A 15879-nucleotide genomic window follows, 5' to 3' on the forward strand; every position below is an offset into this window, starting at 1 on the left:
TTGACTCATTGGCACTAAAATATGCATAATATTTGAACTGTGATAGAACTTAAGCCAAGGAATGAACCATCCTCCTTTTTTTTTTGTCCATTTAAGAAATAAATCATTTTCAGTGGTAGGGCCATTTAGAACCTCTGAAATAACATCAGTTGTCACCTGCTATATAAGTGGATAAAATTGACTGAGATTGGAAAAAACCCAAAAATATATTATTTACAAGTGTGTTATGTAGAAATACATGTATTTTATTATATTTATACATACTTCTTTATTTATTATTACTTTATATTTATACAGTTTTCTTTAAGAAAATTTCTAGAAGAGAAAGGAATTAGAGAAACAGAGCTACCACATTTATGAATTGGCATTTGAGGTATCATGTTTTAATTTTAAAAAGACTGTCCCAGAAGCTTCTGAAAAAATAATATTTAAGAAGAAAAGTCCTGGAAATTCAAATACACTAGTTGATCATGATTAAAAAAATAAAACAAAAAAAACTTTTCAAACCAATAATTAGAATAATACCTTGATGCAAGATTTTGTTAGTTATTGATCTATGTGCGTATTTTCTATCATTTAAGTACTGGTCTTTTATTTTTCCCTTCCTTCCCAGTGTTGAAGAACCCAGTGTGTAAGCTGTATAGATTTCCCACGTCCGACAACAAGTGGATGCGGATCCGGGAGCAGATGTCAGAAAGCATCCTCTCCTTCCATATTCCCAAGGAATTGATCTCGCTTCACATAAAAGAAGATTTGTGTAGGTAAGAGAAGATAATTGATGATTATCTCTCACATTGTTTGTTTTTTCTATAAAGCATTTTTTTCTTAAGGTATGATGCTGACATAAACATCTAGACCTAAACCATGCAGTAGGGCGGCCATTAGCCCTGGTTGGCAATTAATCACTTGAAATCTGACTTATCCACTCCAAGATGATTTGTTAAGTGTAAAAGGCACACTACATTTTGAATGCTAATTTTTTCTAAACACTAAACAAGAAAAAAAACTTTTCATCATAAAATGTTAACATCATTTTGGATTTATTTGGTTTAATAAATTGTTCATAAGTTAATTTCACCTGCTTTTAAAATACTTTCAAATATGATAATTAGAAAGTTTAAAATGGCACATGTGACTCTTACTTGTGGCTTGCATTATGTCTCTATTGTATAAAGGGTGTCCAGCCAGAAACTTGAGCTTTGACCTTGCTAATAATTCTTTTGTCTTTACCTCATCTGCTTACGGCTACCATTTCTGTACAAAATTCCTATTTGACTAATTTTTGGACTATTCATCCATAACAAAGCTTTCAGTTGTATCTGTGAATCTATAAAACTCTTTGAGGTGATGGATGAAGTCGGCTATATGGGTGGACAGTATTATCATACAACAAAATTTAATCTGTTGGCATAAGACATTAGAATTTGAGAGCTGATTGGTTGATAAGAACATTCCTGGGTCCTGACTAATCAATTTGTTTCTCTGCCTTATAAACCTTTAGTGACTTTAAAAATGCTGAATACTACATTATGCTAAACACCATTAAGGACCATTAAGGTCCTAAATCTCAGAAAATTAGCATATATATTTTAATAGCTAACATTTGTAATTGCTCAAATATATAGCAGAATGTTAAATGTGCAAAATTTGGGTTTCTGTCTTATGGCGCACATTAGTACACCAAGTTACTTAATTATATTGTGTCCTTTGGTGGACTTGACAGTCTCCAGAAATGCCGTTATTGATCTAACCCCGTCAGCACATGTGGACGAGGCAGGTGACACCTGGCTGTTGACAGTAGTCATCAGTGTAGCAGTGACTCTGTAAATACTATGTATGCAAATGAGGAAAAAAGAAAATCGAAAACAGAACACAGCTTTGAGGGACAGAGAGTAACCTGGATGGTAAGAATCCAATTTGAATCTAGAGAAAGAGAGATTGAAAGGGACACCGGACAGTGGGCAGCTGACAACTGCAGAGTGGGGATAATCAGGCCACAGCTAACAGACCAACCTGTCACATGTTCAGCTGTCACAGAAGAGCCACATGCAAGACTGAATTATTGTAAATCAAGTTAATCTGACCTGGGCTTTTGATAATGATCTCCACCCAGAGCTGGTACTAAGGGGAAGTGCTGGCAAAACAGGTTCCTAGGAAGGCTAAGCAGGCATGTGTGTGGACCAGAAGGTCTGCAAAATCATAAAGGAATTAGAATCCTTGATCTTGTTGTTTTCTAGACATTGGACACCAAGCGCTACTCCTCGTAGGGGCCCCCTGATTTCACAGGGTTGGAGAAAGTGCTGCTCCCCACCCTTACCGGGGCTGAGAATGAGAGACTCACAATAGACAAGCAATAGACAAGCACCACTAAAATGGTGGTGTCTATAAAATGACCCCTGAAAGCTGCATCTACTTAGCCAGCCCTAGATTCCTACCAAAATATCCATAAGGAAACAGAAAATCGTAACTTTCATGAAACACTGATTTATTAGCATAGTGCTGGATTAGTAGTATAACATGCTATAAGGGACAAAATGACCATTGGGGCTAACATAGGGGGTTTAGAAATCTTTCTTGCTATTCATGCTATTTCATCTAAAGGTACAGTGAACTAGTAAGAATGGGGATATGAGACCCCCACTGCTGCCCTAGACTTTTATCATCAGATTGGAAACATATCAAAGGCTGAGAAGCTGTCCTCATGCACGTTTGCTAATGCCAAGTTGTCCACACCACCATCACCTCCCTGTACTGTCTCTGTCCACTCACTGACAGCAAACTCCAGGGGAGGGAAATGAGTAGGGAATTAGGGGAAAGCAGCCACTAATCCACTGACTTCCACTTGGCATTGCCTCCATATGTAGGTTTCATTATGGTTTAGTTCACCAAAGTCCTGTTCCTCACCCCAATCTCTTGCCTTTCTCTGCATCTGTCTTGCCTGTGCCTTCACAGTAGGGGCTGGGGACAATTTTGGTGAAGACAAAGGAACAGCCTCTCCAAATATAAAGTTAAGGCCCCTTGCTAGGGATCGAACTAGGAACTGTTATCTGTATACTTTGAGAATTGTTCAGAGAAGAAAATCCCATGTGAATCCCATGAAACCCAAATTCTATAAAACCAGATAGATTCTGAGCTTGGCACTGTGAGAACCAGCCTCTGCATGTGCCTTTTGCTTTCTTCAACACCCTTTCTTTGGAAATCTCCCATTACCAGAATGTATTAAAGCAGTTCAACAATGAGTCCTTAAAATTTTATTAATAAAAGGAGAAAAAAAATCATCCTGAGGACTTAAAAGGGAAATAGGAAAAATTTGTAGGAAAATTGTCTAGCCTTCTGAGTAGAGTGTAAAAAGATACCGTTATTATGAAACAGAATCAGAAAACTGTGAGAAAGAACCATCATCCTCTAGGGAAAATGCCAAGAAGGAAAGAATAATGGAGAGGATAATGAAATTTTAAAATGCAGCCACCAAATTAAATCCACAGGGCTGGCAGAAAAGGACAGATTTGACACTGAGAAATCATATCAGTAATGGGGAAGACAAACATGATAAGCTCTTCTCAGATGCTAAACAAAGGAGAAAAAAGTTCAAAATGATGAGCGATGCTTGATGTGTGGGGCAGAGCACTAGGGACAACCAACTAATTCTAAATATTCTCGGGGAAGAATGATTAATACAAAAGCTCGAAGGAAAACAATGGAAATATATGCGGTTTTGTTTTTTTCTTTTGCATGCTAAAATCAGACTAGCCTTCCACTTTTCTGCAGAAGCCAGTGGAATAACACCTACTGATTTTTACGAGGAAAAGGCTGTGACCCCACTTTATTATCTACAGTGAGGTTATGAAAGTTTTATGAATGAAGCCAGTGTGGGTGGCACACCCCTTGATGCAGGAGCTCAGAAAATGTCACGTATAAAACTTGCTTGAAAAACCTACTTGAAAATATAGGCCATCCAACTGAGAAAATAATATAAATTAGGAATTTTATTTACAATATGATAGGATGTAATAAAATATAAATTAATACAATACATTAAGAATGGGAAAATGGGACATTGTCCTGCAAAGGACTTGAAACTTGGTTCCTGCTTGGAGAGAATCTCTAGCCTGGACAGACTCTGAAGTTCTTTTCTCAATTTTCTTTCACCTTAGTTTGACGCAGATCCTAGGAGGTATTTCACTTGCCTCCACTTTCCTCTCAATCCCATAATTTGGAGGGACTCTTTCCTTGCTTGATGAAAATTACAGGTGCCCAGCACTGTCACATTTCTTGGAAATCATCCTCGGAGAATTAGTAAACACAAGGTTTGGGAATTTTTCTTTAAAAAATTTTGCTTGGGCAACTTTATCAGAATCATTTACACTGCTAAGGAAACTACATAACTCTTTCTGAATCTTCAAAATAATATCAACTAAATTGTATCATTTTAGTTGATGAAGAACAGTAGGTCAGTGAGAGGCAGGTGTGAGCTGTCACCAAGTCCCTTTCATATCTTGTTCTCTGTTGGACCTGTGGATGGATGGATGGATGGATGGATGGATGGATGGATGGATGGCGATACATAACATATATGATTTTATGGTTATTATAATATATTACACTTCTATTTTTTTAAAGATTTATTTATTTTATACAAGAACCGGGATACAGGCCAGATACACGGGAGAGTGAGAGGATTCACCAGAGACAGAGAGGGGAACAGAACAGGCAGACTGATGAAATACATGGCTGAGGGGAGCAGCAGGCAAGGCAGGAGAGGTCTGCTGCGCCATGTGGGACCCTTACCGGTCAGCCGGGATCGAACTGGTGCATGCAGAGGCTGTGGACAGCTTCACAGCGTGGCACTCAACCACCTGCGCCACCAGGGGAGGCCCTATATTACATTTTAATTTATTTTTTTAAATTATAAATTTTATTTTTATATTCCCCATACAATTGCAACCCCCTTATTTTGACCCCAATCCCTCCCCTCCCCCCCCCACCCCCCATAGAGTATCTCTGGTTCATAGTTTTTTGTTGATTTTGATTTTCACTTTCTTATAGTTATTCTTTTTCCTGGTCCCTTATTTAAGTTTTCTAGATTCCTGCTATGAGTGAGACCATCTGGTATTTTTCTTTTTCTTTCTGGCTTATTTCGCTGAGCATGATCCCTTCCAATGCCATCCATGTTGCTGCAAATTGCATGTGTTTATCTTTTTTGAATGCTGAGTAATATTCCATGGTGTATATGGACCACATCTTCTTGATCCAGTCATCTATTTTTGGGCATTTGGGCTGTTTCCAAAGCTTAGCTATGGTAAACAGTGCTGCTATAAAGACAGGGTTGCAGGTGCTCTTTGGAATGGATGTTTCTGTGACCTTTGGGTAAATACCTAGGAGTGGAATTGCTGGATCCTATGGAAGCTCTATGTTTAGTAGGTCCAGAAATCTCCACACAGCTCTCCATAGTGGTTGGACCAGTTTGCACTCCCACCAACAGTGCAGGAGAGTTCCTTTTTCTCCACACCCTCGCCAACATTTGTTGTTGCTAGTTTTTTTAATATGTGCCATTCTCACTGGTGTAAGATGGTATCTCATGGTAGTTTGGATTTGCATTTCCCTGATTACAAGTGATGTTGAACATTTTTTCACATGCCTGTTGGCCGTTTGCATTTCCTCTTCAGAGAAGTTTCTTTTTAGCTCTTCTGCCCATTTTTTGACTGGATTACTTTCTGTATTACATTTTTAAAGAAAAGTTGGTGAATACAATGTGAAATTAGCTATCAGGGGCAAATAAAAAACTTTCTTATAGGATCAGATATTTTAGGCTTTCAAGGACTTCAGGTCTCGGTCCTAAAGCTTTTTTCCACCACTGTGGCATAAAAGAATTGATAGAAAATATGTAATGAATAGTTGGGAATGAGTTTCAATGAAACACTAGTTTCAAAAGAGGACCTTTCCTCTCACTTATGAATGTGATAAATTTGCAAGGATGGTCAGACCTGGACTTATGTGGGGTGTGGATTTTGAAAAACCTTCATTTTCTTTGATAAATGTACTCTCCCAATCTCTCTCTTTACATCTAAACTTGTATACCTAAGCTGGTGACCAAACACAGCCAACTGCTCGGATTTGGTCTTTGCCATCTCTCTAGGGGAGTATGTTGGGAATTAGGTGAATATTTTTGTTGCATAACTACCCCTAAATCACTAATGGAGTGGAAGATGGAAAACTGTGGTGATATCGCTTTCATCAACTTAGAGAGATTCCCTAGAGTTTGCCTGTGGATTCAATAGTGAAAGAAAGTAACTGCTATGGAAAAGAATTAAGGCAATATTAGGTGTTGACATATAAATTGTGTCGCAAACCAAGGCATTATTAGTGGTTTCATTAAAAAGAAAAAACTGTGTAGGAATCAAATCCCTTGCATAATATGCAAGTGTGTTATTCATTTTCTCACTGCTGAGGTCAGAATACATTTGCTTGACTAAGTTACTGTAAGTCCCAGAGCAGGGCCATGTGCGTGCTCTCTCCTCACGATGTGAGATTTATGTACACACAGGACAGCGTTGTCCTTCTTGTCTGCCCTGATCTGGAGTGTAAATGTTGGCAGCAGTTACATGAGGACCAGTGGCCGGTTTCACATTTTTTCCTGCGTTGTCTTTTCCTCGACAGCAGCTGCATCTAAAAGCTCTCACTATTAGTTGTTTATCGTCACGGTGTCACGATAATCTGCTTTTATGAGATTTGAGATGATACATAGGTGCAGTTTGGGGGCCGTGACACAGGTTAACTGTCTTGGAGGCTCCCTCCAGTTGGTCCAAGCATTGACACCTTCTGAGTTCAAGTTCAGACACCTAACAGTCTTTGAACCAGCAGTGACGTGTCTTCACACCAACACACTTTGAATTTTATATGATGGTTTAATTCCCAAAAATCCACAACTAGAAAATTGTCAACATTGCTCCAGTTTTGTTAACTGCTGTGAAGAAAGACTAATGTTGTACTTAGCAGTTTTCTAATTCTTTGCTCTTGGAGCCATATTCTACAAATATATAAAATGTATATTGAAAATTTACCATGAAAATAATATAATGGTCATGATAGAAATAGTCAAAATATTGACAATATAAAAAGAAAAAGTAAAATCACTCTAAGTTGTCCACCCTGGAGGCATATAGCATTTTTATTTTCTATATCTACTCTCCTCTTCAGAAGCCTCGCTGTGAGAAACAGCTGTGGCCATGACCTTCACATGCTGGTTTCATGCTCAGTTTTCTTGTACAGCTAAGTTTTATTATGAACATATGTGTGATTTTATTATGTAGTGTTAAATAAAAAGGAAAATTACTAATCAGCAAAAATTACTACATCTTATTTTTGGTTGATACATTGGAAAAAGACAAAAAGGAAATACAAAAACATATTGATGGGTTTTTCTGGATGGTGGCTGTAGAATGGTCATTTACAGAGCAAGAGAAACCTAGTGTATTATCCCTGACAGATATCAGAGAACACTTAGTTCAGATATTATGTTCTGAGCATTTTATTTCACAATTTCTCTCAGGCTCATTTATTTTTTATATTTTCACTCCATCTACTCTAATCCCAGCCACCCCTGATAGTGCAACAGTCTACTCATGCCTTCTCTGTCTGTGACCTTCCTCCCTCAAAATCCATGCCTCACCTAGCAGGCTCACACAGTCTGATTGAAGAAATCATAAAATGTAGATTTCCAGTAGGATTTTTCTGGAGACAGCTTTGATACTTAACCTCTGGAGAAATACACTGGGATTATGTATTGAGAAAGGTAGAGAGGGAGCTTCTGCTTACAGAGTACTCAGTGCTACCGTAATCCTGACACGTTTAACTTAATTACCCCAGGATCATGATACAAAAGGCATTTGATATTGGAAACACACCAGCTCTTTGACACTGCATAGTTGAAGGACAGGGAAAATGGCAGCTGGTTATTATGGAGTTATTATAATGGGGATAAAAGGAGTGTGAGGTGTTGAAGTCCATGCAGTGATGTTAATTCATGTTAACGTGTTAGTGTGTGTGTGTGGGGAGGGGGAGTGGTGTGTGTCTGTGGATTTATGTTCCTCTTTGCCTGTGTTTATAATGCCTCAAGCTTTACAATCCTTCAACTTGGGTTGTGTGCAGACAAGTTATGTAAGTCCTACCAAACTACCACCTATAAAATTTTTATAGCTTGTTTTAGTGTTGCTGCACATTTTGCTTATGTTGAGTATTTTCTTCAGATTTTGTACTACTGCTGTTCAGTCCACACTGAACTGTGTTAGTTATTAGACAAAATGATGGGACTTGTGGGTTGAAGCTTCATTTTGGCAAAATATACAATAGTATTAAATCATGGAGTACACCCTAGATACATGTTTAGATAGAAAGCTCTGATGACCGTATAGTGTTGGATTTATCCACAAAGTATGCATTTTACACTATCAAATTATGTTGGAAACCTATCAGTGTATAAAAGTTTTAAGACATGAAATATTTCAGTGAAGATATCTCATGGTCCATAAAACATCCCAGGAAAAATTAGTTCAATTTATGTCATGTACTTTTCTCTTTTCCTTCTACTTCCTTTCTTCTTTATAGGTATTTTTCTTCATTGATCTCAGGGGCAGAGAGACAGAAACTCTTTCTGGCATTAAGTGTTGGGAGTTTAGAAGCAGCACAATAATATTTTATAACAATTAACTGTAAAACTTTAAGTTTTATGTAAAACATATAAATACATGTGTATCATGCAGAGAGAAACAGTCTTACAAATAAAATGTAAAAAAAAATCTAGACCAAAAGGCTTTAGCAGAGAAAACTGTGATAGGGTTTGGGATATATATAGACTAAAAAAAAAAAATAATAATATTACCAGTCTTGGAGATAATGGCCATGCTTTGTCTTAGACATTAGTATTTGCAAATGTACATCCACTAAATTCATGATTATAAGATATTTTATATCAGTGAAGACAAACACTTTGTTCAATACTGTATGTTTCAAATATTCTATATTCTATATCTTAAAGCTATAATGTAGAACTATGATAAGTGTGTTTATATAGATACATATGTATATCCTGAGTCAATTTTTTAACTTTATGTATTTTTATTTATGAAAAAGATCATCAGCGAGATGCTTTGAAACCTTGCATCACAGAGATATTTCAGAGCTGTTTTCTACGTGCTTACTGTTATATTGTTATGTACTGTTAAATCATTTATCTGACAACTAGCTCTAGTTTAAGAGAAATTCAGGAGATATTTAATTTTCTTCTCTTGAGCCTTAAAGCATTTTGTGACTATCATTTAAAAAAAAATGTTTCATTTTATCGCAAATTGATAATGTTCCAAGAATGCCTTTAAAATGTTATAAGTACATTTTAGGAAGTATAAGCTAAAAGTAGAATATATTGAAGTAAATTCTATTTCAAAAACATTCTCACTCTACAAAAGATACAGAATAGAACTTGACAGTATAATGACACAGTCTGCCTACTTTACATGGTTTGACTTTCTAAAATAAAATTTATGTACTTTTTCCATAAGGTCTTTATCTCCAGACAAGGTTTCCCCCTCACATGGTCCACACAGGCTGCAAGGCAAATAGAATCTTGTGTCTGCTTATTTCTGCAGCCTCATTTCATGCCTTGTTTGCTTGGTATGACCAAAGCATATGCCTTTTGAAATGTCTATCGGCATTTGCATACTTGGATAAAATAAAAGCCCACTGAAAATCGTTACAGACCTTAAATAAACATTGATTCATAGAGGAAGTAATAGCAATTACCAGCTATTCTGTTTTGAAATCATGTATATAAAACCTCAAACTGATGAATCATATAGATGTTTTTAGTGTCCTGCCTCTTCCTCCATTTGTGTAGTTTCTCAATCTCTTTGGCTTGTTCTCCTGAGAAAACCCACAAAACTATGTGTAAAAAGTATCACGTTAGGACTCCACGCTTGACTCATACCTGATCGGTATTATTTTTTTCTGTTCATTTTTTCTTTACGCAGTGTCGATGCTCAGTTGGCATATCCTGTGGTATGCCATTTATCACAGGAAGTGCATTTGGCCTACCAATTCCCAGTACTGAGGGCAGATGCTATGTTCCATTAAGCCCATCATTATGGATTCTCGGTATCATGTAGGGAGAGGTCCTGGAGAGTACTTAGTATAACCAAGCTGGAGATATAAATATGTGTTTTATTTGGCTATTTGGGTATTACAATATCCCCACAGGAACTAATAAGACAAAGCTCATTCATAAGAACATTTTGCCTGTTGTGCCAAAATTCTTATTTGAAATGGATTAAGTAAAGGAGAGAGTGTTGTAATGAGAAAAGCACAGAACTGGAATCATTATGGTCCTTAGTTCTAAATCTGCATCTGCTACTTGATACATACTTATAATTATAGCAAATGACTTAATTTTTCTTTCAATTTTTATAGGTTTTTTTTTTTAACTTTATTTTTTAGGTATTATGTTATCATAATACAGGGCTATTATAATGATCAAATGGCATAGGAAACTCCAGCACTTAAGCATTCAGGAGGGGTGTGTATATACGAGAGTGATGTGTGTGTGTGTGTGTGTGTGTGTGTGTATGAGAGAGAGAGAGAGAGAGAGAGAGAGAGAGAGAGAGAGAGAGAGAGAGAGAGAGAGAATGCATCCCTCAGTTTGAAACTCGGCTCTCCTAACTCCATTTAATAGCTATGTGACAGGCCATATCTCACCTAACTGCTCAAATCAGTCTCCTCAACTGTAAAGAGGGGACTAAATTATACATACATATAGCTATTGTGAGGTTTAAAATGAGCTACTGATGGAAAATGCCTGGTTCATACATGCAGAGGCCTTGAGCATGTGGAAATCACTGTTATTATATGAAGCCTCAAGTACATAGTAGACATTCAGGACATCAAAGAGATTACTATATTTCTTATCTTAACTGAATGTCCATAGTATCTCAGGTACAAAACCAATTCTATATTTTAATCTTCTTTAACTTGCTAACCTAGCACTCCTCCAAGCAATGTTCTCTGCATTGTTCCACAAATTCCCAGAGAAAAGCAGAGTGGACACATTTTCACTCACAAAGCTGATGTGTTTGGAATGGGGACAGTGATTTGTAATGATGTTCAGGCTTCCAATTAGTTATGGGCTCTGGGCCACAGTGAAGGAAGAACTTGCCAATTTTCTTGTACTGTTCCTAGAACCTAACATAGTACATGGTTTATAATAAGAACTTAGGAAAGTGATCTCTTCTTAAGAACAACGAAAATTGCTAGCAGAGAGAATATGAGTACACTTAGTAAAAGGAAGGCAAGCCTGGAGTGATAAGCTAATTTAGGAAATTCTGTGTTTGCCTAGACTGATGAGGATGGTGGTGGCTCAGACCAGGGTGGTATTGGGGGGAATGGAGAAATCTGCATACCTCTGAGATTTTATACAGAGCTGCAATCAATAGAACTTGGTGATGTGTCATCTGAAACTCAACAGGACAGACACCTGGAAGTAAACAGTGGATGACTCAATTACAATTTGCATTACTAAATAGAGAAGTATAATTCATTGATGTAAGAAATAGTGGTAAGCATCAAGTTCAGAAGAAAAAAAGAAGTCTTCAAGGCTCTTAATGGAACAATTTAGGTCAGTATTATCTAATATGGTAACCATTTGCCTCATGTGACTATTTAATCTTGTTAAAATTAAATGAAATTTAAAAACCAGTTCTTCAGTCTTGTTAGGCACATTTCAAGAACCAAAATCTACATAAGGCTAGTAGCAATCATATTAAATAACACAGCTATGCAACATTGCCATCACTGCAGAGAGTTCTGTTGGACAGCATGATGTTGATAACCATCAATGGCATCCATACTTTTGAAAAGAGAGCTAGAAGAAGACACAGAAATGCAAAGATATTCCCTGCCCATGGATGGGAAGATTTACTATTATTAAAATGGCTCTTACCCAAAACAGTGCTGTTTGGTAGGGTTTTCCATGATGGAAGCCTTCCATGATGCTCTCCTGTGATAGCCATGTTACTCATGAGCTCCTGGAATGTGCCTAGTAGAGCTAAAGTTTTAATTTTTAATTTTGCTTAGTCAGTCTCTGAAACAATCAAAGCTAAGGGTTGTTTCAAGAATTAAAAAAGAGACACATTCTATACAAAAGTAGGTTTGATTACCTGGAAAGTCTTGCAGTGTCCACCAGAGTCTTACCACCACACATTTTGTGGAACCTCCTGAATTATCAGGCGTAAACTGGAAGTAACTCGGGCACACACCACACTCCAGGTCCCAGAGATGGGATAGCAAGAGGTCATAGCCAGAGATGATTGTACTTTCTAAAAATGTCGGCAAGAATAATAAAAAGGTGATGAGAGGGGAGCACATTTCCCTGTTTCTTTGTCTTTTAGGTACACCTAGTGATTTGTATGGCTACCCAGATGAAAAGGGAATGAATATATGTGAATTTAGGAGAAACTTGATTTAACATCTGGCCCCTTTCATCATAAGTGGAAAGGTTAGTTTTAAGAGATTAAAGAACTCACTATTGTCCATATTTGAGAACTTTAAATCTAGAGTAAATAAGGCATTATTTAGAAGTAATTAAACATCAATCACCTTTACCAGCAAGTGCAAATAAAAGTTCAGAATGGATAACACATACTTAATTTGTTTCATTTTTTTCCTACTGCAGTTACCTAAAATTAAAATGACAGCATCTAGCTGTTTATCGGATACAAATGTTCTAGATTCTGTAATTGCAACTAAATCCTGTAGTACTTCGTTCCAATTCTTAGGCTTTGCATGTGATTGGAAACCTTGGTGTACAGTACCACAGCCACTAACTTTAATTTCAAGTAAAAGCCAGAGTTGAACCACCCTGCAGAATATCCAGTCATTCTTTGCTGAAATAGTGGTCGAGGGATTGCAACATGAACCACCCTGTTATTTACAAAACTGCATTTTTTTAAAAGCCTGTGATGTATGGATACAGCTTTTTATTCCGGTATAGGTCAAAACACAGTTTGAATTGTGGGTTGGAAATACTGTGAAACTTGACATCTCATTGAACCTTGTTCCATTTTATGGTGTCACCCATCCACTTTATGAAATTGAAGCCACCTATTGGTCATTTACTTATGTGGTCTATTCTTCATTGACTATATACTATTTAATTTTTTTTCCTAACGGGTACAATATTTTTATAACTTCATTTGGTTTTGATTTAAGGTCTAATTTTGTGTAATGAATGAAAGTGGCTTGGCTATTAAACTTCCCACCCAAGTACACCCACATATAGTTTTTGACTGTGGTAACTATGGAAAGTCTCTGTTTAAATTATACAGCTATTTTTACTTTACAAAATGGATCATAGAGCTCATTGTGGGAAAGCCTTTCTATTTATTTAGATAATAACAATTTCAAATAACTTGTTAATGTCTTTCTGCTAGGCTATATCCTTCGGCATATTAATTTTTGTGTGACTATTTGATCTTACATTTTTGTAAATGAGCTATTCTCAAGTAGTCTTTTATACAATAATTATTTTTTTTAAATTTCAGAAATATTTGTATTTACATATCCAGGTTTTTAAATTTTATATTCTGGGCTCATACTTCTAATATGATAGTTGCTCACGTGCAGATTTTGGCCCCAGAAATAGGAAGATTTCTTGTGTGTATCCCTTAAATAACATAAACATCTTTATAGTCATTTTCCTTTTGAAGAAGTCAGTAAACCACAAAAGTTTAAACTATAGTCTAGAGGTTTCCATCCTGTTCTCTTTCCCCAAATTATTTTGTACAAAGCAGAAAGAATTCTTAGTTATAGAATCCCTGTGTAGCTATTGTGCTGGTCAGGGTTATTCAGAGAATAAGAGCCAAGAGAATTTTGATGGCTAATAAATCCCAAGATTTGCAGTGTCTACAAGCTGAGTACCCAAGATGAGCCAATGTTCCCATTTGAGATCAAAATTGGGGAAAAACCAATGTCCAGTTCAAATCAGCATGACAGAGAGCATTCATTCTCTCTCTTCGGGAAAGGACCAGCCTTTTTGATCTAGCCAGACTCTCAACTGATTGGGTGAGGGCCCCAATCAAACTAGAGAAGGCAGCCTGCTCTACCCAGTCTACCAGTTCAAATGTTAATCTCATACCAAAAACACTTAAAGCAATAGCTTATGAAAGATCTGTACATTTGATGTTTCAACCAACTTGACACAAGTTGACACACAAAAATTAATTATCACAGTAAGAAATGCCACCTAAAGTGCCTTCCGTTTCACAGTCTTTATCTCTAGTATTAATCAAAAAAACATTCAGTTGGAGGTGGTGGGTGACTGGTGTAAGGAAAAGAAACTGGTCTTGTCCATTCACCTAACTCCATGTTGTCTCATCCACTTTCCCACTGATTTGGCCACAACAGCCCAGGATGTGAGGAATAAAGTTTAAGAACCATTTATCTATTTAATATTCTTGCCAGTCTGTTATGCATTATATATAAACACTGTAAGTAGGTTTTGCTATCCTTCCAGTTCTTCTGTGACTCATCCTGTGTTCAATTATTTCTCTTCATTCTTCATAGAGTTTTATTAAACTCATTTTCTCCTTATGTAATTCAATAATTTGTAGTTAAAACATGTCATCCATTTATCAGTATGTCCAGTGTTGTAGAAAGTTTTGGGGGATCATAATGACTTCCACAAACTAGAAATTTTACTGAGGAGAAAAAGACATGTTTTGAAATAAACAAGTTAAGAAAAAACAAACCAGACAGACAAAAAGTGCACCATAAGGTTATTTCCAGAAATCTGTCTGAATATTTTATCAACTGAGAACAATGTCATGCCTTCCAGTTGGAACGCCATGATCCATGGACTGTTAGGTTTTTGTCAAGTAGGCCTTCTGTCTACTTCTGTAAGTCATCTGTCTCCTTGGAGATATATTTTATAAGACTCACCTTTTATTTTTGTAGGTACAAAGGGAAAAGGGACTATGGCAGTAGGTCCCAAAAAATGTTTAATGTGTAAGATGCCTAAGCTTATTAATATTTGAATAGTCAGTCTTTTTTCTCCAACATCTTGTGTTTACCTGTTGAGCTGTTGGAGAATTGAAAGGAGTTGGAGACAGGCAAGAGGATTTCTTTTAGAGCTAGAACTCTAATGAGTGTAAAGCAATGAGTTCAAAAGAGATGTATGTGCTTAGCAGGGTAGCAGATTTTCCTGGAAGAAAGTTTTGTTGTTATTGTTATAAGGTACCCGTTGAAAGGGAACTCTTTTGAAAGCAGAAGCTGTTGTTATTGTGAGTAAAATGAAGAAGTTCATAGAAAGGAGGATTTTAAATATATTTCTATGTATTAAAAAAAATAAATTTACACAGCTCATCTCCTCTGCCATTCACACCAAAGGCTTAGGAACGATGTCTGTTTAAAGACAATGTGTAAGCTTATGTCTGATGCAATGACATATTGTGCCACATAACAACATTCCTTGGGCCTAGAGATACTTGTCATATCAAAGAAAGCTTAGCAATAAGCTTATAAGCACTGCATGACCCGTCTTCCCATAATCATAGACCGATAGACAGTAGAATAATATTAATCATGATAGGTTAATTGAAGCACCATTTTAGGGGGAAAAATCCTTAGGGCTAGGGTATTGTGCTCCAGGATGATGTATATATACTAAATGAACAGGTGTTGTGGAATGTTTACTTAGAGAGCTAGAATTGATAATTCAGGGGGAAAGGTGACCCCTTATAATAAATCACAGTGTCCACTTACAAATTTTTGCTTCCTTCTCTGCAACCTTAGGCTTTGCCAGTTAAAACTCTGGTTCTTGAGGTGTGGGCAGAGTTAGTC

The 15879-nt window shown here is 36.7% G+C and overlaps 1 protein-coding gene across 8 annotated transcripts in view; it reads left to right on the plus strand.

Annotated features, from left to right (window-relative positions):
• The window catches only part of INPP4B (inositol polyphosphate-4-phosphatase type II B), a gene marked incomplete at both ends in the record, with an annotated part of 278348 nt that overhangs the window by 141338 nt on the left and 121131 nt on the right, over window positions 1-15879 (plus strand). For all 8 annotated transcript variants that reach the window (XM_084246365.1, XM_084246367.1, XM_084246370.1 and 5 more), the window contains one exon: window positions 614-761. In XM_084246365.1, coding sequence (XP_084102491.1) covers window positions 614-761 — 148 coding nt within the window. The remainder of the gene's footprint in view (window positions 1-613; window positions 762-15879) is intronic.

The sequence above is a fragment of the Talpa europaea genome, assembly GCF_964194135.1.
Source record: "Talpa europaea genome assembly, chromosome: 10".
In the NCBI taxonomy this organism is placed as follows: domain Eukaryota; kingdom Metazoa; phylum Chordata; class Mammalia; order Eulipotyphla; family Talpidae; genus Talpa; species Talpa europaea.